General features: G+C 57.9%; 1 protein-coding gene across 1 annotated transcript in view; it reads left to right on the top strand.

The window, feature by feature from the left end:
• Positions 1–533: 533 nt before the first annotated feature.
• LOC125627942 (immunoglobulin superfamily member 1) overlaps positions 534–23,244 on the top strand; it is a 101,819-nt gene continuing 79,108 nt past the window's right edge. The window contains exons 1-4 of the mRNA XM_075122313.1: positions 534–611; positions 837–872; positions 15,319–15,603; positions 16,842–17,132. Of these exons, the coding sequence (XP_074978414.1) occupies positions 581–611; positions 837–872; positions 15,319–15,603; positions 16,842–17,132 (643 nt within the window). The 5' untranslated portion in view covers positions 534–580. The remainder of the gene's footprint in view (positions 612–836; positions 873–15,318; positions 15,604–16,841; positions 17,133–23,244) is intronic.

Genomic DNA, 23,244 nt, shown 5'->3' with positions numbered 1-23,244 from the left:
AGTGGGGGGCTGTGTCTCCCCTGTTTAACTCCTGTCTCTTGTCGATAGCAGGGTGAGAATTTCTCAAACCCACCATCTGGGTGAGCCCCAGCAGGGTGGTGGCTCTCGGGGGAAGCGTCACCATCCGCTGTGAGGGTTGGCTCCCAGCCCTCCCAGCAAAGAACCCAGGGAATGAATGGACCCTAGAGACTGGACTCTGTGTGATGGGAGTTCGTCGCAGTTTTCAAAAGTGTCCTTCCTTGTGGGGTGGCCCCAGTCTTGGGGGATCTCAGGATATAGGGTCCCAAGAACGAGGGAGCTGAGGCGTGGTGTCTGTGGGGCTGGGAGCCCAGCTGCAGGAGGGGATGTGGTTTGCTGGGCGTTGCAGGGAGCTGGCTTTGCTCTGACCGTGGTAGATTTGGGCTGGAGATTGCAGAGAAACCAGCTGATGGGGAAGAAAGGGGCCGAGCGCATCACGGGGTTCCTGGGGCTGCAGCCCCCGGCGCAGTTCCTCATTCTGCTCACACTCGGGCCTCAGGCTGGGTGGAGCTGGACACTGGGGTGTTGGTGGCAGCACTGGGGGGCCCCCCACTGCCCCATCATGGTGTCTGCTCTCACCATCATCCTCCTCAGTAAGTATCGGAGACAGCCAGGGCGTGTGGCCATGCGGGGCGGGGGGGATCTGAGACCAGGGCGTGTGGCCATGCGGGGCGGGGGGATCTGAGATTAGGGCGTGTGGCCATGGTGGGGATCTGAGACCAGGGCGTGTGGCCATGCGGGGCAGGGGGAATCTGAGACCAGGGTGTAGGATCCAGTTGCTCTGGGATGTGACCCCTTAACACCACTTTTCTCTCCAGGCTGCTGGCTGGCGGGGCACAGCGGGGCGTGGGGAGGTGAGTAACCTGTGGGGAGGTCTGTGGTAACATCAAGGATGGGGGAGGGAATGCGTGGGGTGGGGAAAAGAGGAATCGAGCCCTGAACCTTCCCCAAAACACAACCCAAACTCGCCCTGTGAAGACCTGTCACAGTTCTCCCGACCCCATGGAGTTACTAGGAGCCGAATCTGGCTCCCAGGCTCTGACAAAGAAGCCAGGATTTGAACCGTTCACTGGTTCAAAGTTCTGCCCCACCCAGGCTGTGAGGATCGGCGGGAGGGACATGTGGATTTATTTCAGCTCATACAAACGCTAAAAGGGCCTGTCCGTGGGCTCTAGATCCCCTCAGGGAACCGAAAGGTTTCCGGTCAGAGCAGCCATGGGGGAGAACCCCCCAGATCCACCCCTGCCCCGAGATCCACCCCCAACCGCTTCCTACCCTGCACTCACAGCCCCCTGTTCCCAAGGCCTGGGGGAAGGAGGGTCTTGTGTGACTCCTGCCGGTCACAGACTCTATTTCCGACCCCAAAGCGGGGGGCAGAGCTGCAGGGGGCCACTGGTCAGACTCCCAGACTGTCCTTAGGTGGGGCCGTGGGGAAAGGTGATCTCTCATGCAGCCGGGTCCAGAGCTATGTATGGGTGAATCCCCTGTCCCCACGCCCCATGGGCAGGCAGTGCCATCCCTGGTAGGGGACAGACTCCCAGAGAGGCTGAATGACAGATGAACTGAACTGGGGCGGGAGGGAGGCAGGGGTGGGGTGTCTCCCTTGTTTAACTCCTGTCTCTTGTTGAAAGCAGGGCGAGAATTTCTCACGCCCACCGTCTGGCCCAGCACGGTGGTGGGGTTTGCGGGAAGCATCACCATCCGCTGTGAGGGTCGGTACCCGGGCATAAAGTTCTTTCTGCGTAAAGCCCTGGGCCTAGCAGAGAGGACGCCCGGCCGGGGAGCTGCAGAGCAGGGGGGGCCTTTCCCAGCCGACATATCAGTTAGGGGGTGACGGGCGGAGCTGAAGGTTATAAACCTCAGTGTGTAGTAGAGACTTGTACAGTCCCCTACAAGTCAGGGGTGGTGCACTGCACAGAACCCAGGAATCCTGGACCCCGTCTCTCCTGCTGTCACCCCACTCCCTTCCCAGAGCTGGGGAGAGAACCTGGCTCCCAGCCCTCCCAGCAGAGAAGCCAGGGAGTGAATGGACCCTGGAGATGAGCTGTGATGAAGGGGAACTGTTCTTAATGGGTCGTCTGAATAGTGTGGGGGTGCCTCAGTTTCCCCTGTGCAGTTCTTAAGTATCTAGGTGGTGGGGTAAGGGTGTGTGATCATTGCAGAGCCCTAGAGGGCAGGTGTGTGCAGGGGTCTGGACACAGAGACTGGCCAATCCCCTGTTTCCTGGCAACTGATGGCCTGGGCCCTTCCCCCCTGCAAGATGAGAGCTAAAGGGTTGGAGAACAAAGGAATCAGGTGACCTCCTGGCCCTGGAAAGGGACAAAGCCCAGAGGAGGAGGAGGGGCTGGAGGGAATTTCAGTTTGGGGCTTGCTGGGACATGGAGTGAAGGGCAGACGGGGTTGTCTGGCTCACTGCCCCCCAAAATGGACCCAGCTGAGGGGTCCTGTTCTCTGCACCTACAAGCTCTGTGTTAGACCATGTTCCTGTCGTCTAATAAACCTTGTTTTACTGGCTGGCTGAGAGGCACGTCTGACTGCGGAGTTGGGGTGCAGGACCCTCTGGCTTCCCCAGGATCCCTGCCTGAGCAGACTCGCTGTTGGAAGCGCACGGAGGGGCAGAGGAGGCTGAATGCTCCGAGGTCAGACCCAGGAAGCTGAAAGCTGTGTGAGCTGTGTGTCCTGCAGACAAGCTGCTCACAGAAAGGTGACTTCCCCAGAGTCCTGCCTGGCTTCATCGGGAGCAGTTCCAGATCTTCACCCAGGGACTCCGTGACAACTGGTGGCAGAGGTGGGATCTACTGCACCCCATGGTTGGCACTTCCTGCAGTAAGTGATTGCGGAGAAGTAAAACAAAGGGGGATTGACGAGGACCAGGCGTGCTGAAGATTCAGAGAGAGACGGTTTCAGGGGGCGGTTAACCCCTGGGAGTGTGTGACCAGCGAGAAGAACTTTTGCAGTAACAGGGTCCCCCGGGGGATTGCAGCGACCGGTCCCGGGGCGGAGGAGTCTGCAGCTCGACCCTGGCAAAGAGGTGGTGACCTCGAGAAGGGCTGGCACACTAGGGGTTCTCCCTGGAGACCGTGGGGAGCTGAGAGCACCCGGGCCTGTGAGTCCACAACAACTTGGGAAGAGCGGAGTGATGGCCTGTCACCGTCTCCTTAAAAAGGACATTATAATCCTGTGCAAAAAGAAAGGGTTGAGCATTGGAAAGTTCACCAAAGCACAGTTAATCGTGCAGCTGGAGGAGGATGACCGCTCTAAGGAACAGATTTCTGACCCCAAATGGGGCTATAGCAGGATCTGGGAGCAGCTGGAGTGGGAGTCAGGCATCCCCAAGACTCCTGTCCCGGACCAGATGAGGGTCTTCACAATCGGGTTCCCCATCGGGGGATCGGAGACGGACGGGATTGGAGCTGAGTCCGAGAGAGCCAGAGGACTGTGAGAGACAGCGAGAGCCCGAGAAAGAGCTGCAGAAGCAGCAGCAGCATGAACTGGCGGTGGGGGAGCGGAGAGGCCTAGGGGACCCCCCAGGGGTGAGTGGGGATAGACCCCGGGGGGCCAGTTCCACAGGGAACTTCGAGACTAAATTGCTGCCCCTGGATAAGGACATGGGGATGTGGATGCCCACCTCACTGCCTTTGAGCAGGCTGGAGATTTGAATGAGGGGGACCCTGCGGAAAAGCCCCGGTGTCTAGCTCCCTTGCTGGGTCCCAAGGCCATCGACTCCGTCAGCCAGGTTAGTGGGGAGGTGGACAGGCTCCCACTCCTGACCCCAACCTATATGTCTGTGTGGAGTTTCTTGGGGCCAGGCCCCTGGGACCCCCAGTGGGAGCAGAAGGTGATGGTCAATGGGGAGACATTCCTGGGGTGGTGAGACCCTGGGTCAGAGGGACCTGGAGTCAGGCCCTGGGTGGTGCAGCCTCAGATGCTGAGGGGCTGTGTGAGCTGGGTGAGGGTCCCAGGGACGAAGCCCCTCACCCTGCCTATGGCCCAGACCCCTGTGCAGACCCAGGAGGGGTCGGGCTGGCCGGCCGTTGGGGTGCTCCAGGATACCAACTGCGAGATCCTGTTGTGGGGTGACTGTGTCTCTTTGGGACAGGATCCAGGTCCTGCTCCTGTAACTGCCGAGGGTTTGAATTTGAATCCAGGGAACCAATTGGTGGAGAGGGAAATGGTCAGTGAAAATGCAAATGACCTGGCTGGCAGGGGGGAGGAGCGGCAAGGCCTGTAACCAGTTGTCATGGAGTGTGGGGGAGTCCAGGCCCTGCACCCCTCTTCCTGGGATTCACTGAGACTCTCAGCCAGGCTGTAAAGCGGAAGGTTTATTGGAAAATAGGAACACAGTCCAAAACAGAGCTTGTGGGTACACCCAGGACCCCTCAGTCAAGTCCTTCTGGGGGAGCAGGGAGCTTAGACCCCAGCGCTGGGGTTTCCTGCGTTGCTCCACCCAGCCCCAAACTGAAACTAAACCCCCCCAGCAGGCTCCCTTCTGCAGCCTCTGTTCACATTCCTGGGCAGAGGTGTCACCTCCCCCTCCCCCTCCTGGCTCAGGTGACAGGCTCTCAGGTCTCCCGTCCCCAGGGCACATTCCCAGGTCAACACTCCCCCCTCCCTGCTGCGTCACATCCTCACATCTCTCCCCCCTTCCAGACTGAACTGAGCGGGGTCACTGTGACCAGTGACCTGGGGAAGTTCAGGCCCCCCTCTCCGGGACAGCGCATCCGCTATCAGGTTGGCACTTCCCTTCACGTGGACCACGTCCATGTCGTAATCCTGCAGGAGCAGGCTCCTTCTCAGGAGTTTGGCGTTGGCTCCTTTCATCTGGTGAAGCCAGGTCAGGGGAGAGTGGTCGGTGTACACGGTGAAGTGTCGCCCGAAGAGATAGGGCTCTGGTTTCTTGAGGGCCCACACCATGGCCAGGCACTCCTTCTCGACGGCCGCGTAGTGTTGCTCCCGGGGTAGCAACTTCTTGCTCAGGTACACGATGGGGTGTCTCTCCCCCTTTTCATCCTCCTGCATTAACACCGCCCCCAGTCCCGTGTCTGAGGCGTCGGTGAACACCATAAAGGGTTTGTCACAGTCTGGGTTTGCCAGAACTGGGCCACTGACCAGAGCCTCCTTCAGCACCCAGAAAGCCTCCTGGCACTGCTCAGTCCAGACCACCTTGTCTGGCTTCCCCTTCTTTCATAGCTCAGTGATGGGGGTGGCACAAACCTTCAGTAGTATCCTGCCAACTCAGTAAAGGCTTGGACCTGCTTTTTGGTGTGGGGAGCGAGTCAGTCTCTGATCACCTCCACCTTTGCTGGTTCCGGCTTTAGGCGGCCGCTCCCCACCCGATGGCCCAGGTAAGATACTTCCGCCATCCCCACCTTGCACTTCTCCACTTTTACAGTCAGCCCAGCCCCCTGGAGTCGGTCCAGCACTTGTCTAACCTGGGACACATGGTCCTCCCAGGTCTGGCTAAACACACAGATGTCATCAATATACGCCACGGCAAAACTCTCCATCCCCCTCAGGTATCAAGCTCCTCCCAGCTTGTCTAGGAGCTCGTCAGGCCTGGGCATGGGGTAGGCATCAGACACAGTGATGGCATTGAGCTTCCGATAGTCCACACAGAACCGGACCGACCCGTCCTTTTTGGGGACCAGCAGCACCAGTGAGGCCCAAGGGCTGGCAGATGGCTGGATCATCCCCAAAGCCAGCATGTCCCGGACCTCTCTTTCCAGGTCCTGAGCAGTTTTCCCTGTGACTCGGAAGGGGGAGCATCTTATCGGCGGGTGCGACCCTGTCTGCACCCTGTGGACAGTCAGATTACTGCATCCAGGCTGGTTGGAAAACAGCTGTCCGTACGGATGCAGCACCCCCCTGACCTCAGCTTGCTGGCCAGGGGTCAGCTGATCTGAGAGGGGAATTGTTTCCAGGGGGGAACCAGCTCTGGTCCCAGGGAATAGATCTACTAAAGGGTCATCTCCCTGCTCCTCCCACTGTCCACACACGGCCAACACCACATTCTCCCTGGCATAATATGGCTTCATCATATTCACATGGTACACCCGGCGGTGGTGCGCCTGGATAGACAGCTCCACCTCATAGTTTACCTCATTGAGCTGCTTGACGACCTTGAAAGGGCCCTCCCAGGCGGCCTGTAGTTTGTTCTTTTTCACTGGGATGAGAACCATCACCGGATCCCCGGTGGTGTAGGCACGGGCCCGCGCCGTGCGGTCATACCAGACCTTCTGCTTCTTCTGGGCTCTGGCCAGATTCTCCCTGGCCAGGCCCATGAGTTCAGCCAATCTCTCTCGGAAGATCAGGACATACTCCACTACTGACTCTCCATCGGGAGTGGCCTTCCCCTCCCACTCGTCTCTCATCAGGTCCAGGGGGCCCCTCACCCTCCTGCCATATAACAGTTTGAAAGGCGAAAATCCGGTAGACTCCTGGGGCACCTCCCTGTACTTGAACAGCAGGTGAGGTAAGTACTTGTCCCAATCCTGCGGGTGCTGGTTCATAAAGGTTTTCAGCATCATCTTTAGTGTCCCCTTGAACCTCTCCACCAGCCCATTGGACTGGGGGTGATAAGCTGAGGCCCAGTCGTGCCGGACCCCACATTTCTCCCACAAGCACCGGAGCAGGGCCGACATGAAGTTGGAGCCTTGGTCTGTCAACACTTCCTAGGGGAACCCCACTCGGCTGAAAATGGTCAGGAGCGCATCGGCCACGGTGTCGGCTTCAGTGGAAGCTAAGGGCACTGCCTCGGGGTAGCGGGTGGCGAAATCTACCACGACCAGAATGTATTTCTTCCCCGACCGGGTCATCTTGCTGAGAGGCCCCACGATGTCCATGGCCACCTTCTGGAAAGGCTCCTCTATGATGGGCAAAGGTCTCAAAGCCGCTTTCCCCTTGTCCCGGGCCTTCCCCACCCTCTGACAGGGGTCACAGGATCGGCAATTCTGCCGGACCGTGGTAAAGACCCCGGGCCAGTGAAAGTTCTGTAGCAACCTCTGCCGGGTGCGCCGGATTCCCTGGTGCCCTGCGAGGGGGATGTCATGGGCCAGGTACAGGAGCTTGCAGCGATACTTCTGGGGGACCACCAGCTGCCTCCTGATCCCACAGGACTCTACTTCCCTTGTGGGAGCCCATTCTCGGTATAGGAACCCCTTCTCCCACAGGAACCTCTCCTGGCAGCCTCTCCTCATGGTCCGTAGCACACTGAGGTCGGCCAGGTCCCTGAGCTTCCACAAGGAGGGATCTTTCCTGAACTCGGCCTGGAACTCAGCAGCTGGGGAAGGGCTGGGGACCGGTTCCCCCTCATTGGCCGGGTCTGAGGCCTCAGCCTCTCTGAGCCGTGCCCCTCGGCGCTCCCTCCCCACCAGGGTAGTGTCCTGCGCCTCCGGTGTGGTACCCTCCCCAAGGTCGGGGCGCAGTGCCCCTCCCTGGCTCTGGCTACGGGTCACAACCAGGGCGGTCTGGGGCTTGCTTGGCCAGTCCTCTAGGTCTCCCCACATCAAAACCTCAGTGGGCAAATGGATGTACCCCCACATCCTTGGGGCCCTCCTTGGCCCCCCATTTCAGGTGTACCCTTGCCACGGGCACTTTAAATGGGGTGCTGCCCACCCCCGTCAGAGTCAGGTAGGTGTTGGGCACCACCCGATCTGGGGTCACCACCTCGGGCCGGGCCAGCGTCACCTCCACGCCCGTATCCCAGTATCCATTGACCTTCCTCCCATCCACCTCCAGGGGAACAAGGCACTCTCTCCGGAGGGACAGCCCCGCGCCCACCCTGTAAACCGAGCACCCTGAGTCCAGAGCATCCAGCCCTCTGGCGGAGCTGGCCTGGGGTACTCTTCCCTCCTGAGCAGGTGGTAAACTGGCAGCCCCCCTTGCCTGTGTTGTCTTCCCCTCGTGCAGCTGGGTCCCTGCCCAGTTAAGCCTGGGTAGGTTGGGTCTGCTCAGTCTGTCCCTGAGCCTGGGGCACTGGGTCCATACGTGGCCTCTCTGGCCACAGTGATAGCAGCTCAGGTCACGTTGGTCCCCTCGAGCGGTTGGAGGGGCCTTACGCCAGGCATTCCCCTTGGGAGGGGGCTCTCCCTATTTCCCCGCTGGGAGGCCCCATGGTGACTCTCTCTCTGCATCGGGGGGGGCCTGTTCTTTTGGGACTGCTCTCTGCTACCCCCTGACTGTTCACAAACTCGTCGGCCAGCTGCCCTGCGTCCTGGGGGTTCTCGAGCTTTTTGTCCACCAACCACAGCCTCAGGTCGGAAGGGCACTGTTCATACAGTTACTCCAGTACGATTAGGTCAAGCAGGTCCTCTTTACCTTGAGCCCAGCTATCCACTTGCGGGCATATCCCTGCATTCGGTTGACCAGTTGTAGGTATGTGACCTCAGGCATTTTACGCTGACTCCGGAACCTTCTCCGGTACATAGAATCATAGAATATCAGGGTTGGAAGGGACCTCAGGAGGTCATCTAGTCCAACCCCCTGCTCAAAAGCAGGACCCATCCCCAATTAAATCATCCCAGCCAGGGCTTTGTCAAGCCTGACCCAAAAAACTTCCAAGGAAGGAGATTCCACCACCTCCCTAGGTAACGCATTCCAGTGTTTCACCACCCTCCTAGTGAAAAAGTTTTTCCTAATATCCAACCTAAACCTCCCCCACTGCAACTTGAGACCATTACTCCTTTTCCTGTCATCTTCTACCACTGAGAATAGTCTAGAACCATCCTCTCTGGAACCACCTCTGAGGTAGTTGAAAGCAGCTATCAAATCCCCCCTCATTCTTCTCTTCTGCAGACTAAACAATCCCAGTTCCCTCAGCCTCTCCTCATAAGTCATGTGTTCCAGACCCCTAATCATTTTTGTTGCCCTTCGCTGGACTCTTTCCAATTTATCCACATCCTTCTTGTAGTGTGGGGCCCAAAACTGGACACAGTACTCCAGATGAGGCCTCACCAATGTCGAATAGAGGGGGACGATCACATCCCTCGATCTGCTCGCTATGCCCCTACTTATACATCCCAAAATGCCATTGGCCTTCTTGGCAACAAGGGCACACTGTGGACTCATATCCAGCTTCTCGTCCACTGTCACCCCTAGGTCCTTTTCCGCAGAACTGCTGCCGAGCCATTCGGTCCCTAGTCTGTAGTTGTGCATTGGGTTCTTCTGTCCTAAGTGCAGGACCCTGCACTTATCCTTATTGAACCTCATCAGATTTCTTTTGGCCCAATCCTCCAATTTGCCTAGGTCCCTCTGTATCCTATCCCTGCCCTCCAGCGTATCTACCACTCCTTCCAGTTTAATATCATCCGCGAACTTGCTGAGAGTGCAATCCACACCATCCTCCAGATCATTTATGAAGATATTGAACAAAACCGGCCCCAGGACCGACCCCTGGGGCACTCCACTTGACACCGGCTGCCAACTAGACATGGAGCCATTGATCACTTCCCGTTGAGTCCGACAATCTAGCCAACTTTCTACCCACTTTATAGTGCATTCATCCAGCCCATACTTCTTTAACTTGCTGACAAGAATACTGTGGGAGACCGTGTCAAAAGCTTTGCTAAAGTCAAGGAACAATACATCCACTGCTTTCCCTTCATCCACAGAACCAGTAATCTCATCATAGAAGGCGATTAGATTAGTCAGGCATGAACTTCCCTTGGTGAATCCATGCTGACTGTTCCTGATCACTTTCCTCTCATGTAAGTGCTTCAGGATTGATTCTTTGAGGACCTGCTCCATGATTTTTCCAGGGACTGAAGTGAGGCTGACTGGTCTGTAGTTCCCAGGATCCTCCTTCTTCCCTTTTTTAAAGATTGGCACTACATTAGCCTTTTTCCAGTCATCCGGGACTTCCCCCGTTCGCCACAAGTTTTCAAAGATAATGGCCAATGGCTCTGCAATCACAGCCGCCAGTTCCTTCAGCACTCTCGGATGCAACTCATCCGGCCCCATGCACTTGTGCACATCCAGCTTTTCTAAATAGTCCCTAACCACCTCTTTCTCCACAGAGGGCTGGCCATCTATTCCCCATGTTGTGATGCCCAGCGCAGCAGTCTGGGAGCTGACCTTGTTTGTGAAGAGAGAGGCAAAAAAAGCATTGAGTACATTAGCTTTTTCCACATCCTCTGTTGCTAGGTTGCCTCCCTCATTCATTAAGGGGCCCACACTTTCCTTGGCTTTCTTCTTGTTGCAACATACCTGAAGAAACCCTTCTTGTTACTCTTAACATCTCTCGCTAGCTACATCTCGGGGGTCAGCCCAAACTCATGGAGCAAGGCCTGTTTGAACAGTTCGTAGTCCCCTGCCTCTGCCCCTGTCATTCGGCTGTACACCTCCACGGCTTTGGGGTCCAGTAAGGGGGTGAGAAACTGGAGCCTGTCTGCAGGGTCAACCCTGTACATCTCTCAGGCATTCTCAAAGGCCGTCAGGAAGCTATCTATGTCCTCTCCCTCCTTCCGCTGGGCCAGGAAGCACTTATCAAAGCTCCTTGCAGTTTTGGGTCCCCCCTCACTCACCGCAGCCGGGGCCCCACTGCTCCTCAGCCTGGCCAGCTCCAGTTCATGCTGTCTCTGTTTCTCCTTCTCCTCCTGCTCATGCCTACGTTGCCTCTCCTTCTCCTGATGTTCCCGCTCCTTCTCCTGCTCATGTTGACGTTGTTTTTCATGATCCTCCAGATCCCTCATTTTCATCTCCCTCTCCCATTCCAGCCGCATCCGCTCCAGGGATGGGGAGCTCTGCCGGGAGGATCCCCTGCTGACTGATGGGGTCAGGGTGCCCTCGGTATTCGCCGGGCTTCCCCCAACCCCTACCCCAGGCCTAGGTAGGACGGGTCTCAGGATGTTCTGGGCAGCAGTCTGACCCCTCCCAGCTTGGTCAGGCCCCAGTGCCCACGCTGCATCAGCTGGGCGGCTTCCCTCTGGGACAGGGATCGAGTCATCCGCGCGATCCCTCTCCTCCAACTGGGCAATCAGCTGTTCCTTGGTGGACCTCCCAATGCGCAGCCCCCTCTGCCTGCACAGCTCCACCAGGTCGCTCTTAAGACGTTTAGCGTACATCTCCCTGCTGGCCACTCGCAGGCCGGGCAGCTCTCTATGGTTTCCAGATTCTGGATTCACTGAGATTCTCAGCCAGCCAGTAAAACAGAAGGTTTATTGGACAACAGGAACACAGTCCAAAACAGAGCTTGTGGGTACACCCAGGACCCCTCAGTCGAGTCCTTCTGGGGGAGCAGGGAGCTTAGACCCCAGCCCTGGGGTTCCCTGTGTTCCTCCACCCAGCCCCAAACTGAAACTAAACCCCCCCAGCAGGCTCCCTCCTGCAGCCTCTGTCCACATTCCTGGGCAGAGGTGTCACCTCCCCCTCCCCCTCCTGGCTCAGGTGACAGGCTCTCAGGTCTCCCATCCCCAGGGCACATTCCCAGGTCAACACTCCCCCCTCCCTGCTTCGTCACATTTCACACCAGACCCCTGGGGCTGGGTGGGACAGAGAGATGCTCCCCGCCCCCCTTGCACACCTGAGGGGGGGGCCTCAGGCTGGCTCTGATGCAGTGAGGAAAGCAGCGAGCTCGCTGCCTACCCCCACTGGGACAAAAAGGGCAGCGCTGGGCACAGTGGGAACTGAGACCCCAGCTGAGACGGGGGAGACACAGGCAGGAGAGGGGATCTGTTGGGAGTTGCAAGGTGCTTGGTTAAGGAAAGTTTGGATGAGCCTAGGCAGCCTTGTGAGCTGATGGCTGTGTCTAGTCAGCAGGGTGGGAAGGCGAGGAGAGTGGAAGATGAGTGTCCCTGGACCTTACCTGTTAGCTGGGTGGAGAATTGGGACAGTGAAGGAAATGTGCCTTTGTCTGTCAGGGGTATTGACTTGCCCATGGATGGAACTAACCTGATCTCCAAGCAGTTGTCTGCGACCAGCCTTGTGTGCTGGGACAAGGGGAATGAGACCCCAAGCTGGGTGTCTGGTGAAGGAGAAAGTGTGTCTGGCTCTTTGTCTGTGGAGCAGACAGAAGGGGCCTTTCAGCCTGTGATGGTCGAGGGTCGTGCAGTTGTCTCAGAGTTGGTTCTGGATTCAGTTAAAGCCCAGGAAGGGAATGGTCCTAAGTTTGTGTCTGCTCGGGAGAATGGCCCTGTAACTAGGTCGCATCCAGTTAGTGTCTATGCAAAATCCCAGAGAGTAGACAATTCTGGTGCTTGTATTTTGCCTGTTGCTAGTGTGTTGTTGGGAAAGGGTGTAGCAACTCTGTCTAATCAGGGTGAGATCCTAGCCAGGGCACAAGGAGAGCATGAAGGTGATGTGATTGTGTTACCTGCTGAGGGTGCGGAAACCTGTAGCAAGAAGGAAAACATTCCTGAACTTTTTTCAGAGTAACAGCCGTGTTAGTCTGTATTTGCAAAAAGAAAAGGAGTACTTGTGGCACCTTAGAGACTAACCAATTTATTTGAGCAGAAGTTTTCCTGAGCTACAGCTCACTTCATAGGATGCATACTGTGGAAACTGCAGAAGACATTATATACACAGAGACCATGAAACAATACCTCCCCCCACCCCACTCTCCTGCTGGCAATAGCTTATCTAAAGTGACCACTCTCCTTACAATGTGTATGATAATCAAGTTGGGCCACTTCCAGCACAAATCCAGGTTTTCTCACCCTCCGTCCCCCTTACACACACACAAACTCACTCTCCTGCTGGTAATAGATGGGCCAGATGGGCCAGAGGTAATTCTGGATGTAAGGGAGACCCAGAAAGAGTCTGTTGTTGCTCAGGAAAGTGTCCCTCTAGAGCAAGCCCTAGGTAAAGAGGGTAAGAGCAGAATTTCTGGGAGGGGTGAATTGTTGCATAGAAAAGCCCCTCAGGAAAGGAATCCTCATGGAGCCTTTGCAAGCAGTTTACTGCAGCTGAAGGGTGTGAAAGTGATTTAATCAAGAAAGTTTCAGTTCCTAAGGGCCATCAATTTTCTGTTGTGAATGGATCCACTGACTTTCCTGTTGAAGGATCCAGTGTCGATAGCTTTGAGAAGGTCTCAGATGGGGTGAAAGCTGTTAAGAAAGTTAAACATTCCTATAATCAAGTGGCTGTGTTTGGCCAGCTTGTTGGGGAGAAGACCCAATCCCAGTTTGACTCCCTGGGGTTTTGGGGTGGTCAAAGGGCACGGGCCTCATAAACCTGCCCACATGCGGCCTGCGAGTGCTATCGACCACCCCCGACCCAAGGGAGGGCATGAAACTGGAAGGGCCTGGTGTAACTCCAACCAAGGAATGGGAGAGGTGCTGGGGCATCCATGGGAACGTTGGTGGTTTCGAACTTCCCCAGGTCACCGGCTAAAGTGACCCCGCTCAGTTCGATCTCGAAGGGGGGAGAGATGTGATGAAGTGGGACTGTTCTTAATGTTTCCTCTGAATGGTGTGAGGGTGCCTCAGTTTCCCCTATGCAGTTCTTAAGTATCTAGGTGGTGGGGTAAGGGTGTGTGATCATTGCAGAGCCCTAGAGGGCAGGTGTGTGCAGGGGACTGGACACAGAGAATGGCCAACACCCTGTTTCCTGGCAACTGATGGCCTGGGCCCTTCCCCCCTGCAAGGTGAGATCTAAAGGGTTGGAGAACAAAGGAATCCGGTGCCCTCCTGGCCCGGGAAAGGGACAAAGCCCAGAGGAGGAGGAGGGGCTGGAGGGAGTTTCAATTTGGGGCTGGCTGGGGACATGGAGTGAAAGGCAGACGTGGTTGTCTGGCTCACTGCCCCCCAAAATGGACCCAGCTAAGGGGTCCAGTTCTCTGCACCTACAAGCTCTGTTTTAGACCATGTTCCTGTCGTCTAATAAACCTTCTGTTTTACTGGCTGGCTGAGAGTCACATCTGACTGCGGAGTTGGGGGGCAGGACCCTCTGGCTTCCCCAGGAGCCCCACCTGAGCGGACTCACTGTGAGAAGCGCACGGAGGGGCAGAGGAGGCTGAATGCTCTGAGTTCAGACCCAGGAAGGTGGAAGCCGTGTGAACTGTGTGTCCTGCAGACAGCCTGCTCCCAGAGAGGAGACTTCCCCAGAGTCCTGCCTGGCTTCATGGGGAGCAGGTCCAGAGCATGGCCCGGGGACTACGTGACACCTTGTCTCCCCAACAAGCTGGACACACAGGCCCCATAGGCCCACTGACTGATCCACCATTGGTTGAAGAGAGTGGGGGATGATCGCTGTGTCGGTGTTTCAGTCCCTTTCCCCGCCCGACAGACGCTGGTTCTGTTCCTGCAGGGGAAACCGACACATTCACGGTCAGTGCAGCCGTGGGGAGAAACCCCCAGATCCACCCCCAAGAACTCCCTCCCCTGCACTCACAGCCCCCCGTTCCCAAGGCCTGGGGAAAGGTGGGTCTTGTGTGACTCCCGCCGGTCACAGACTCTATTTCCGACCCCGAGGCGGGGGGCAGAGCAGCAGGGGGCCACTGGTCAGACTCCCTGGCTGGCCTTAGGTGGGGCCGGGGGGACAGGTGATCTCTCATGCAGCCGGGTCCTGAGCTACGTATGGGTGAACCCCCTCTCCCCAAGCCCCATGGCCAGGCAGTGCCATCCCTGGTAGGGGACAGACTCCCAGAGAGGCTGAATGACAGATGAACTGAACTGGGGCGGGAGAGAGACAGGGGTGGGGTGTCTCCCTTGTGTAACTCCTGTCTCTTGTTGAAAGCAGGGCGAGAATTTCTCATGCCCACCGTCTGGCCCAGCACGGTGGTGGGGTTTGCGGGAAGCATCACCATCCGCTGTGAGGGTTGGTACCCGGGCATGAAGTTCTTTCTGTGTAAAGCCCTGGGCCTAGCAGAGAGGACGCCCGGCCGGGGAGCTGCAGAGCAGGGGGGGCCTTTCCCAGCCGACATATCAGTTAGGGGGTGACGGGCGGAGCTGAAGGTTATAAACCTCAGTGTGAAGTAGAGACTTGTACAGTCCCCTACAAGTCAGGGGTGGTGCAGTGCACAGAACCCAGGAGTCCTGGACCCCATCTCTCCTGCTGTCACCCCACTCCCTTCCCCTAGCTGGGGAGAGAACCTGGATCCCAGCCCTCCCAGCAGAGAAGCCAGGGAGTGAACGGACCCTGGAGACTGGCCTGGCCTGTCTCCTGCTAGGGAGCAGAGCTCTGACCCCCAGGGGCTGGGGTTTCTCCATGTCTCATGTTGTTAGCCCAGGGCTCAGAGGAAACTCTGGGCCCCTGTGGAAAGGCATCCAGGAGCCCGTCCCCAGGGCTGCCAGGTCTGACCCACCACTGAGGCTGTGTGGTGAGGACGGGGCTTGTGTCTCATGGCCTGTCTGCTTCCCCCTGCAGAGCCCAGCTACCCCAAACCCAACATCTCCCTGAGCCCCAGCGGGGGGGTCTCCCTGGGGGGAGCCGTGGCCGTCTGGTGTCGGGGGCAGCACCAGGGCATGCGGTTCGTGCTGAATAAAGAGGGACGCCATTTCCCACCGGTGGATCCGAAGGGGTTGGAGGCTATGTTTCACATCAGCAACGTGCTCCGGGAGGATGGCGGGAGGTACAACTGCTCCTATCAGAACAGATCAAAGCCGTACGCCGCATCGTCCCCCAGCGACCCCGTGGAGCTGGTGGTGAGAGGTGAGGGGCCCGGCTCGGCAACCCCATTCCCAGCCCCAGCCAGAACCTCACAGGGGCTCGGTGCTAATGGGACGCTCAGAGCCAGGCTCTGCCCTCAGCCCTGACGGGATGCCCGTCATAGAATCATAGAATATCAGGGTTGGAAGGGACCTCAGGAGGTCATCTAGTCCAACCCCCTGCTCAAAGCAGGACCAAATCCCCAATTTTTGCCCCAGATTCCAAAATGGCCCCCTCAGGGATTGAACTCATAACCTTGGATTGAACTCATAACCTTGGGTTTAGCAGGCCAATGCTCAAACCACTAAGCTATCCCTCCCCCCGTGGAGCAGCAGCCCCTGGAGACTCGGGGCAGGGAGGTGACTTTAACGCTGCCCCTTGTGGGTAGGAGCCGTGAGTCGCTATTTAATCCTGTGATCCCCTCCGCTCTGTTCTGCAGGCCCCGCCCCAGGCAGTGCCCCGGCCGGAGCTGAATGAGGCAGGGGCTGCAGGGGAAATGGTGGCTTGGTGGACACAGTGCTGGGCTGGGACCCAGGATATCTGGCCCAGCTCCTGGCGCGGCCACAGACTCTGTGTGATGGGAGCATGTCATGATTTTCAAAAGTGTCCTTCAAAAGGGCCTCAATCTTGGGGGACCTCAGGCCAAGCGCCAGAAACCGAGATGCCCACAGTTAGTGGAGACGTCTGCAAACGCTGGCCTCAGTAGCGCTGGATCCCTAGAGTTGGAGGAGTACGTAGGGCCCCGCCATGTTCAGGGCCCCTTTGTGCCAGGCGCTGCATAAACACAGAATGAAGAAATGGTCCCTGCCCCGGGAGCTCACAAACAAAGTGAATCTGTCTGTGCCTCAGTTTCCCCTTCTGTTGAATGGGGATAATGACACCTCCCTGCCTCCCTGGGGGGCTGGCAGGGTGACTCCCTTTCTGTGTGGGCCTCAGGTCCTGTCATGCTGGGCCCCGGAGACAAGCCCATGAGTCACTGTGTGTCCAGGGCAGGCCAGATGAACGAGGCAGGGGCCACAAACGGGCACAGGAGGATCCCAAGCAGTAGGGAGCCGTGGCTCGGTATCTGTGGGGCCGGGAGCCCAGCTCGCAGGGCCGGGATTCTGGGTGGGGGGACTCTGGGATCTGGGAGAGAATCTCTGCCCGGGGCCCTGGATCTGCCCGTGGCTGGGCCCTGCCAGGGAGGCTGGGGCTGGGTGGGTGCCCGGGTCTGGCTCTCACAGCCTGTCTCCTGTGCGCAGATCCCAGCTTACCCGGACCCTCCATCTCTCTGAGCCCCACTGGGGTCACCGCCCCAGGGGCAGACGTCACCATCCGGTGTCGGGGGCAGCCCCGGGACGTGAGGTTCTTCCTGCACAAGGCTGGAGACCTGAACCCGCCGCGACACATGGACCCTGCTGGGGACGGGGCCGAGTTCCACATCCCCACCGTGGGCCGGCAGCACGGAGGGAACTACTGCTGCAGCTACCGGCCCCGATCAGAGCCCTTCGTCTCCTCGCAGCCCAGCCACCCCGTGCAGCTGGTGGTAGCAGGTGAGGGGCCTGGCTCCACGTCCCCGCTCCCAGCCGGACCCTCAGAAGGTCGGCACCCAGATGGGATGCTCAGAGTCAGGCTCTGCCCAGAGCCCTGGGATTCGCCTGGACAGGGAGCGGGGAGAGTGTCACTGGGGGGTTCCCCAGCCAGTGGGGAGCAGCAGCTCCTGGAGATTTGGTGCCAAGGGAGGGGGGATCCCTTCCCCCAGGGGGAGCTGCAGAGCATTGGCCTTTCCCAGGGGATGCTCTCGCAGCTGCCCCCGCACTGGGGACGCACAGAGGAGTCTGGGCCCAGGGGCTGCCCAGCCGGCACCATCCCCAGCCACAAACCCCCCTCCCCGGGACTGACAGTAATAATCGATTGATGCTGAGTCACGGGCCGAGTTGGATTAAGGTTTCTTGGGGCCCTGGGCCAGAGCAAGGGGGATCCCTCACCACCCTTTCCTCCTGCCATCCCTCTCCTGTCCCGCCTCCTCAGCCTGCAGCCCTGCCTATGGCCCCACCCCTCTCTACCCCTTCCCCCGGTCCCTGCCCCTATTCCACCCATGGTCCCGCCCCATTCCGTCCCCCCACTGCAGCCCCGCAGCCCATTTCCTACTTTCTGTCCCCCCTGTGACAAAGCATGACTGTTCTTAATGTTTCCTCTGAATAGTGTGGGAGTGCCTCAGTTTCCCCTATGCAGTTCTTAAGTCTCTAGGTGGTGGGATAAGGGTGTATGATCACTGTAGAGCCCTAAAGGGCAGGTGTGTGCAGGGGTCTGGACACAGAGAATGGCCGACACCCTGTTTCCTGGCAACTGATGGCCTGGGCCCTTCCCCCCTGCAAGGTGAGAGCTGAAGGGTTGGAGAAGAAAGGAATCAGGTGACATCCTGGTCCGGGAAAGGGACAAAGCCCAGAGGAGGAGGGGCTGGAGAGAGTTTCAGTTTGGGGCTGGCTGGGACATGGAGTGAAGGGCAGACTTGGTTGTCTGGCTCACTTGCCTCCCAAAATGGACCCAGCTGAGGGGTCCTGTTCTCTGCACCTACAAGCTCTGTTTTAGACCATGTTCCTGTCGTCTAATAATCCTCTGTTTTACTGGCTGGCTGAGAGTCACGTCTGACTGCGGAGTTGGGGGGCAGGACCCTCTGGCTGACCCCAGGACTCCGCCTGAGCGGACTCGCTGTGGGAAGCGCACGGAGGGGCAGAGGATGCTGAATGCTCCGAGGTCAGACCCAGGAAGGCGGAAGCTGTGTGAGCTGTGTGTCCTGAAGACAGGCTGCTCACAGAAAGGCGACTGCCCCAGAGTCCTGCCTGGCTTCATGGGGAGCAGTTCCAGAGCATCGCCCAGGGACTCCGTGACAACTGGTGGCAGAGGTGGGATGTACTGCACCCCGTGGACGGCACTTCCTGCAGTAAGTGATGGGGGAACAGTAAAACGAAGGGGGATTGGCGAGGACCAAGCGTGCAGAAGGCTCAGAGAGGAGCGGTTTCGGGGGCGGTTAACCCCTAGGAGTGTGTGACCAGCGAGAAGGACTGTGCAGTAATGGGGTCCCCCTGGGGACTGCGGTGAGCAGTCTCAGGGGCGGAGGAGCCTGTGGCTTGGCCCTGGGAGAGAGAAGGACTTTTGCAGTAACAGGGTTCCCCTGGGGATTGCAGCGAGCGGTCCCAGGGGCGGAGGAGTCTGTAGCTCGAACCTGGCAAAGAGGTGGTGACCTCGAGAAGGGCTGGCACACGAGGGGTTCTCCCTGGAAACTGTGAGGAGCTGAGAGCACCCAGGCCTATGAGTCCACAACAACTTGAGAAGAACGGAGTGATGGCCTGTCACCGTCTCCTTAAGAAGGACATTGTAACCCTGTGCAGAAAGAGAGGGTTGAGCATTGGAAAGTTCACCAAGGCACAGTTCATCGTGCAGCTGGAGGAGGATGACCGCTCTAAGGAGCAGATTCCTGACCCCAAATGGGGCTATAGCAGGATCTGGGAGCAGCTGGAGTGGTAGCCAGACATCCCCAAGACTCCTGTCCCCGACCAGACGGGGGTCTTCATGATCGGGTTCCCCATCGGGGGATTGGAGATGGACGGGATTGGAGCTGAGTCAGAGGGAGCAAGAGGACTGTGAGAAAGAGCTGCAGAAGCAGCAGCAGCATGAACTGGCAGTGGTGGGGCGGAGAGGCCTAGGGGACCTCCCAGGGGTGAGTGGGGATAGACCCCGGGGGGCCAGTTCCGCAGGGAACCTCGAGACGAAATTGCTGCCCCTGGTTAAGGAGGTGGGGGATGTGGATGCCACCTCACTGCCTTTGAGCAGGCTGGAGATTTGAATGAGGGCGACCCTGCGGAAAAGCCCTGGTGTCTAGCTCCCTTGCTGGGCCCCAAGGCCATCGACTCCGTCAACCAGATGGGTGGGGAGGTGGACAGGCTCCCACTCCTGACCCCAACCTATATGTCTGTGTGGAGAATTGGGACAGTGAAGGAAATGTGCCTGTGTCTGTCAGGGGTATTGACTTGCCTATGGAGGGAGCTACCCTGATCTCCAAGCAGTTGTCTGTGACCAGCCCTGTGTGCGGGGACCAGGGGAATGAGATCCCAAGCTGTGTGTCTGGTGAAGGAGGAAGTGTGTCCGGCTCTTCTTTGTCTGTGGAGCAGACAGAAGGGGCCTTTCAACCTGTGATGGTTGAGGGTCGTGCAGTTGTCTCAGAGTTGGTTCTGGATTCAGCTAAAGCCCAGGAAGGGAACGGTCCTAAGTCTGTGTCTGCTCGGTCCTAAGTCTGTGTCTGCTCGGGAGAATGGCCCTGTAACTAGGTCGCATCCAGTTAGTGTCTATGTAAAATCCCAGAGACCAGACAATTCTGGTGCTTGTATTTTGCCTGTTGCTAGTGTGTTGTTGGGAAAGGGTGTAGCAACTCTGTCTAATCAGGGTGAGATCCTAGCCGGGGCACAAGGAGAGCATGAAGGTGATTTGATTGTGTTACCTACTGAGGGTGTGGAAACGTGTTGCAAGAAGGAAAAGATTCCTGAACTTGTGTGTGGCAAAGGGAGGAGAAGGCTTCTGACCTTTTATCTAGGAAGTCTGTCAGTTTGCCTGAAAGGGGATGTAAGTGAGACCCGGAAAGAGTCTGTTGTTGCTCAGGAAAGTGTTCCTCTAGAGCAAGCCCTAGGTGAAGAGGGTAAGAGCAGAATTTCTTTGAGGGGTGAATTGTTGCATAGAAAAGCCCCTCGAAAAGGAATCCTCATGGAGTCTTTGCAAGCAGTTTACTGCAACTGAAGGGTGTGAAAGTGATTTAATCAAGAAAGTTTCGGTTCCTAACAGCCAGAAATTTTCTGTTGTGAATGGATCCACTGACTTTCCTGTTGAAAGATCCAGCCTGGATAGCTTTGAGAAGGTCTCAGATGGAGTGAAAGCTGTTAAGAAAGTTAAACAGTCCTATAACGAAGTGGCTGTGTTTGGCCAGCTTGTTGGGGAGACAAGGTGTCACGGAGTCCCTGGGCGATGCTGTGGATCTGCTCCCCATGAAGCCAGGCAGGACTCTGGGGAAGTCTCCTCTCTGTGAGCAGCCTGTCTGCAGGACACACAGTTCACCCGGCTCCACCTTCCTGGGTCTGACCTCGGAGCATTCAGCCTCCTCTGCCCCTCCGTGCGCTTCCCAGAGCGAGTCTGCTCAGGCAGGGCTCCTGGGGAAGCCAGAGGGTCCTGCACCCCAACTCCGCAGTCAGATGTGACTCTCAGCCAGCGAGTAAAACAGAAGGTTTATTAGACGACAGGAACATGGTCTAGCACAGAGCTTTTAGGTGCAGAGAACTGGACCCCTCAGATGGGTCCAACCACGTCTGCCCTTCACTCCATGTCTCCAGCCAGCCCCAAACTGAAACTCCCTCCAGCCCCTCCTCCTCCTCTGGGCTTTGTCCCTTTCCCGGGCCAGGAGGTCACCTGATTCCTTTGTTCTCCAACCCTTTAGCTCTCACCTTGCAGGGGGGAAGGGCCCAGGCCATCAGTTGCCAGGAAACAAGGTGTCGGCCATTCTCGTGTCCAGACCCCTGCACAACCCTGCCCTCTAGGGCTCTGCAAAGATCATACACCCTTATCCCACCCCCTAGATATCTAAGAACTGCATAGGGGAAACTGAGGCGCCCCCACACTATTCAGAGGAAACATTAAGAACAGTCCCGCTTCGTCACACAAGGTTGTTGAGAGAGGAATGTCTCCATGCTAGTTCTGTAAGTAAACAGTATGTGGCCCAGGTCAAGATGGGGGCTCTTAACCAAGAGAGCCCATATTGCAGCCCTCCAGACTGGAGCGCTGGGAGAAAACCCAATCCCAGTGTGACCCCCTGGGGTTTTGGGGTGGCCAAAGGGCACGGGCCACATAAACCTTTCCACATGCGGCCTGTGAGTGCTATCGACCACCCCCGACCTGAGGGAGGATGTGAAACTGGAAGGGCCTGGTGTAACTCCCACCAAAGAAGGGGAGAGGTGCTGGGGCATCCATGGGAACGTTGGTGGTTTCGAACTTCCCCAGGTCACCGGCTAAAGTGACCCCGCTCAGTTCAGTCTCGAAGGGGGAAGAGATGTGACGAAGTGGGACTGTTCTTAATGTTTCCTCTGAATAGTGTGGGGGCACCTCAGTTTCCCCTGTGCAGTTCTTAGTATCTAGGGAGTGGGATAAGGGTGTATGATCTTTGCAGAGCCCTAGAGGGCAGGTGTGTGCAGGGGTCTGGACACAGAGAATGGCTGACACCCTGTTTCCTGGCACCTGAGGGCCTGGCCCTTCCCCCCTGCAAGGTGAGAGCTAAAGGGTTGGAGAATAAAGGAATCCGGTGCCCTCCTGGCCCCGAAAGGGACAAAGCCCAGAGGACCCCACCTGGGCGGACTCTCTGGGGGATGTGCACAGAGGGGCAGAGGAGGCTGAATGCTCCGAGGTCAGACCCAGGAAGGTGGAGCCGGGGGAGCTGTGTGTCCTGCAGACAGGCTGCTCCCAGAGAGGAGACTTCCCCAGAGTCCTGCCTGGCTTCGTAGGGAGCAGTTCCAGAGCATCGCCCAGGGACTCCGTGACACCCCCCAGCTGCGGCCCCAAGACCGGAGAAGCTCTGTCCCCACACCCCAGCCAGGGGCCCAGTGGGGAGTGAGGGCAGCAGCTCTGCCGCTCTTCCGGGCTCGGCGGCAATTCGGCAGCAACTGCTTGGGTTGGCAAAATTGGTAGAGCCGCCCCTGGCTCCAGCGGGCCCCTCTTGGCCAGGGCCCCTGGGCACACAGGCCCCATAGGCCCAGTGGCTGATCCACCACTGGTTGCAGAGAGCGGGGGGGCGATCCCTGTGTCGGTGTTTCAGCCCCTTCCCCCGCCCCGACAGACGCTGGTTCTGTTCCTGCAGGGGAAACCAACACGTTCACGGTCAGTGCAGCCGTGGGGAGAACCCCCCAGATCCACCCCCAAGAGCTCCCTCCCCTGCACTCACAGCCCCCCGTTCCCAAGGTTTGCGGAAAGGTGGGTCTTGTGTGACTCCCGCCGGTCACAGACTCAATTTCCAACCCTGGGGCGGGGGGCAGAGCTGCAAGGGGACCTACTGGTCAGGCTCCCTGGGTGGCCTTAGGTGGGGCCGGGGGGACAGGTGATCTCTCATGCAGCCGGGTCCTGAGCTAAGTGTGGGTGAATCCCCTGTCCCCAAAGCCCCATGGGCAGGCAGTGCCATCCCTGGTAGGGGACAGACTCCCAGAGAGGCTGAATGACAGATGAACTGAACTGGGGCGGGAGGGAGGCAGGGGTGGGGTGTCTCCTTTGTTTAACTCCTGTCTCTTGTTGAAAGCAGGGCGAGAATTTCTCATGCCCACCGTCTGGCCCAGCACGGTGGTGGGGTTTGCGGGAAGCATCACCATCCGCTGTGAGGGTTGGTACCCGGGCATGAAGTTCTTTCTGCTTAAAGCCCTGGGCCTAGCAGAGAGGACGCCCGGCCGGGGAGCTGCAGAGCAGGGGGGGCCTTTCCCAGCCGACATATCAGTTAGGGGGTGACGGGCGGAGCTGAAGGTTATAAACCTCAGTGTGAAGTAGAGACTTGTACAGTCCCCTTCAAGTCAGGGGTGGTGCAGTGCACAGAACCCAGAAGTCCTGGACCCCATCTCTCCTGCTGTCACCCCACTCCCTTCCCAG

Source organism: Caretta caretta, chromosome 23, assembly GCF_965140235.1.
Source record: "Caretta caretta isolate rCarCar2 chromosome 23, rCarCar1.hap1, whole genome shotgun sequence".
Classification (NCBI taxonomy): domain Eukaryota; kingdom Metazoa; phylum Chordata; order Testudines; family Cheloniidae; genus Caretta; species Caretta caretta.
Note: the sequence above shows the minus strand (reverse complement) of the source record. Positions and strands in the feature narration are given on the sequence as shown.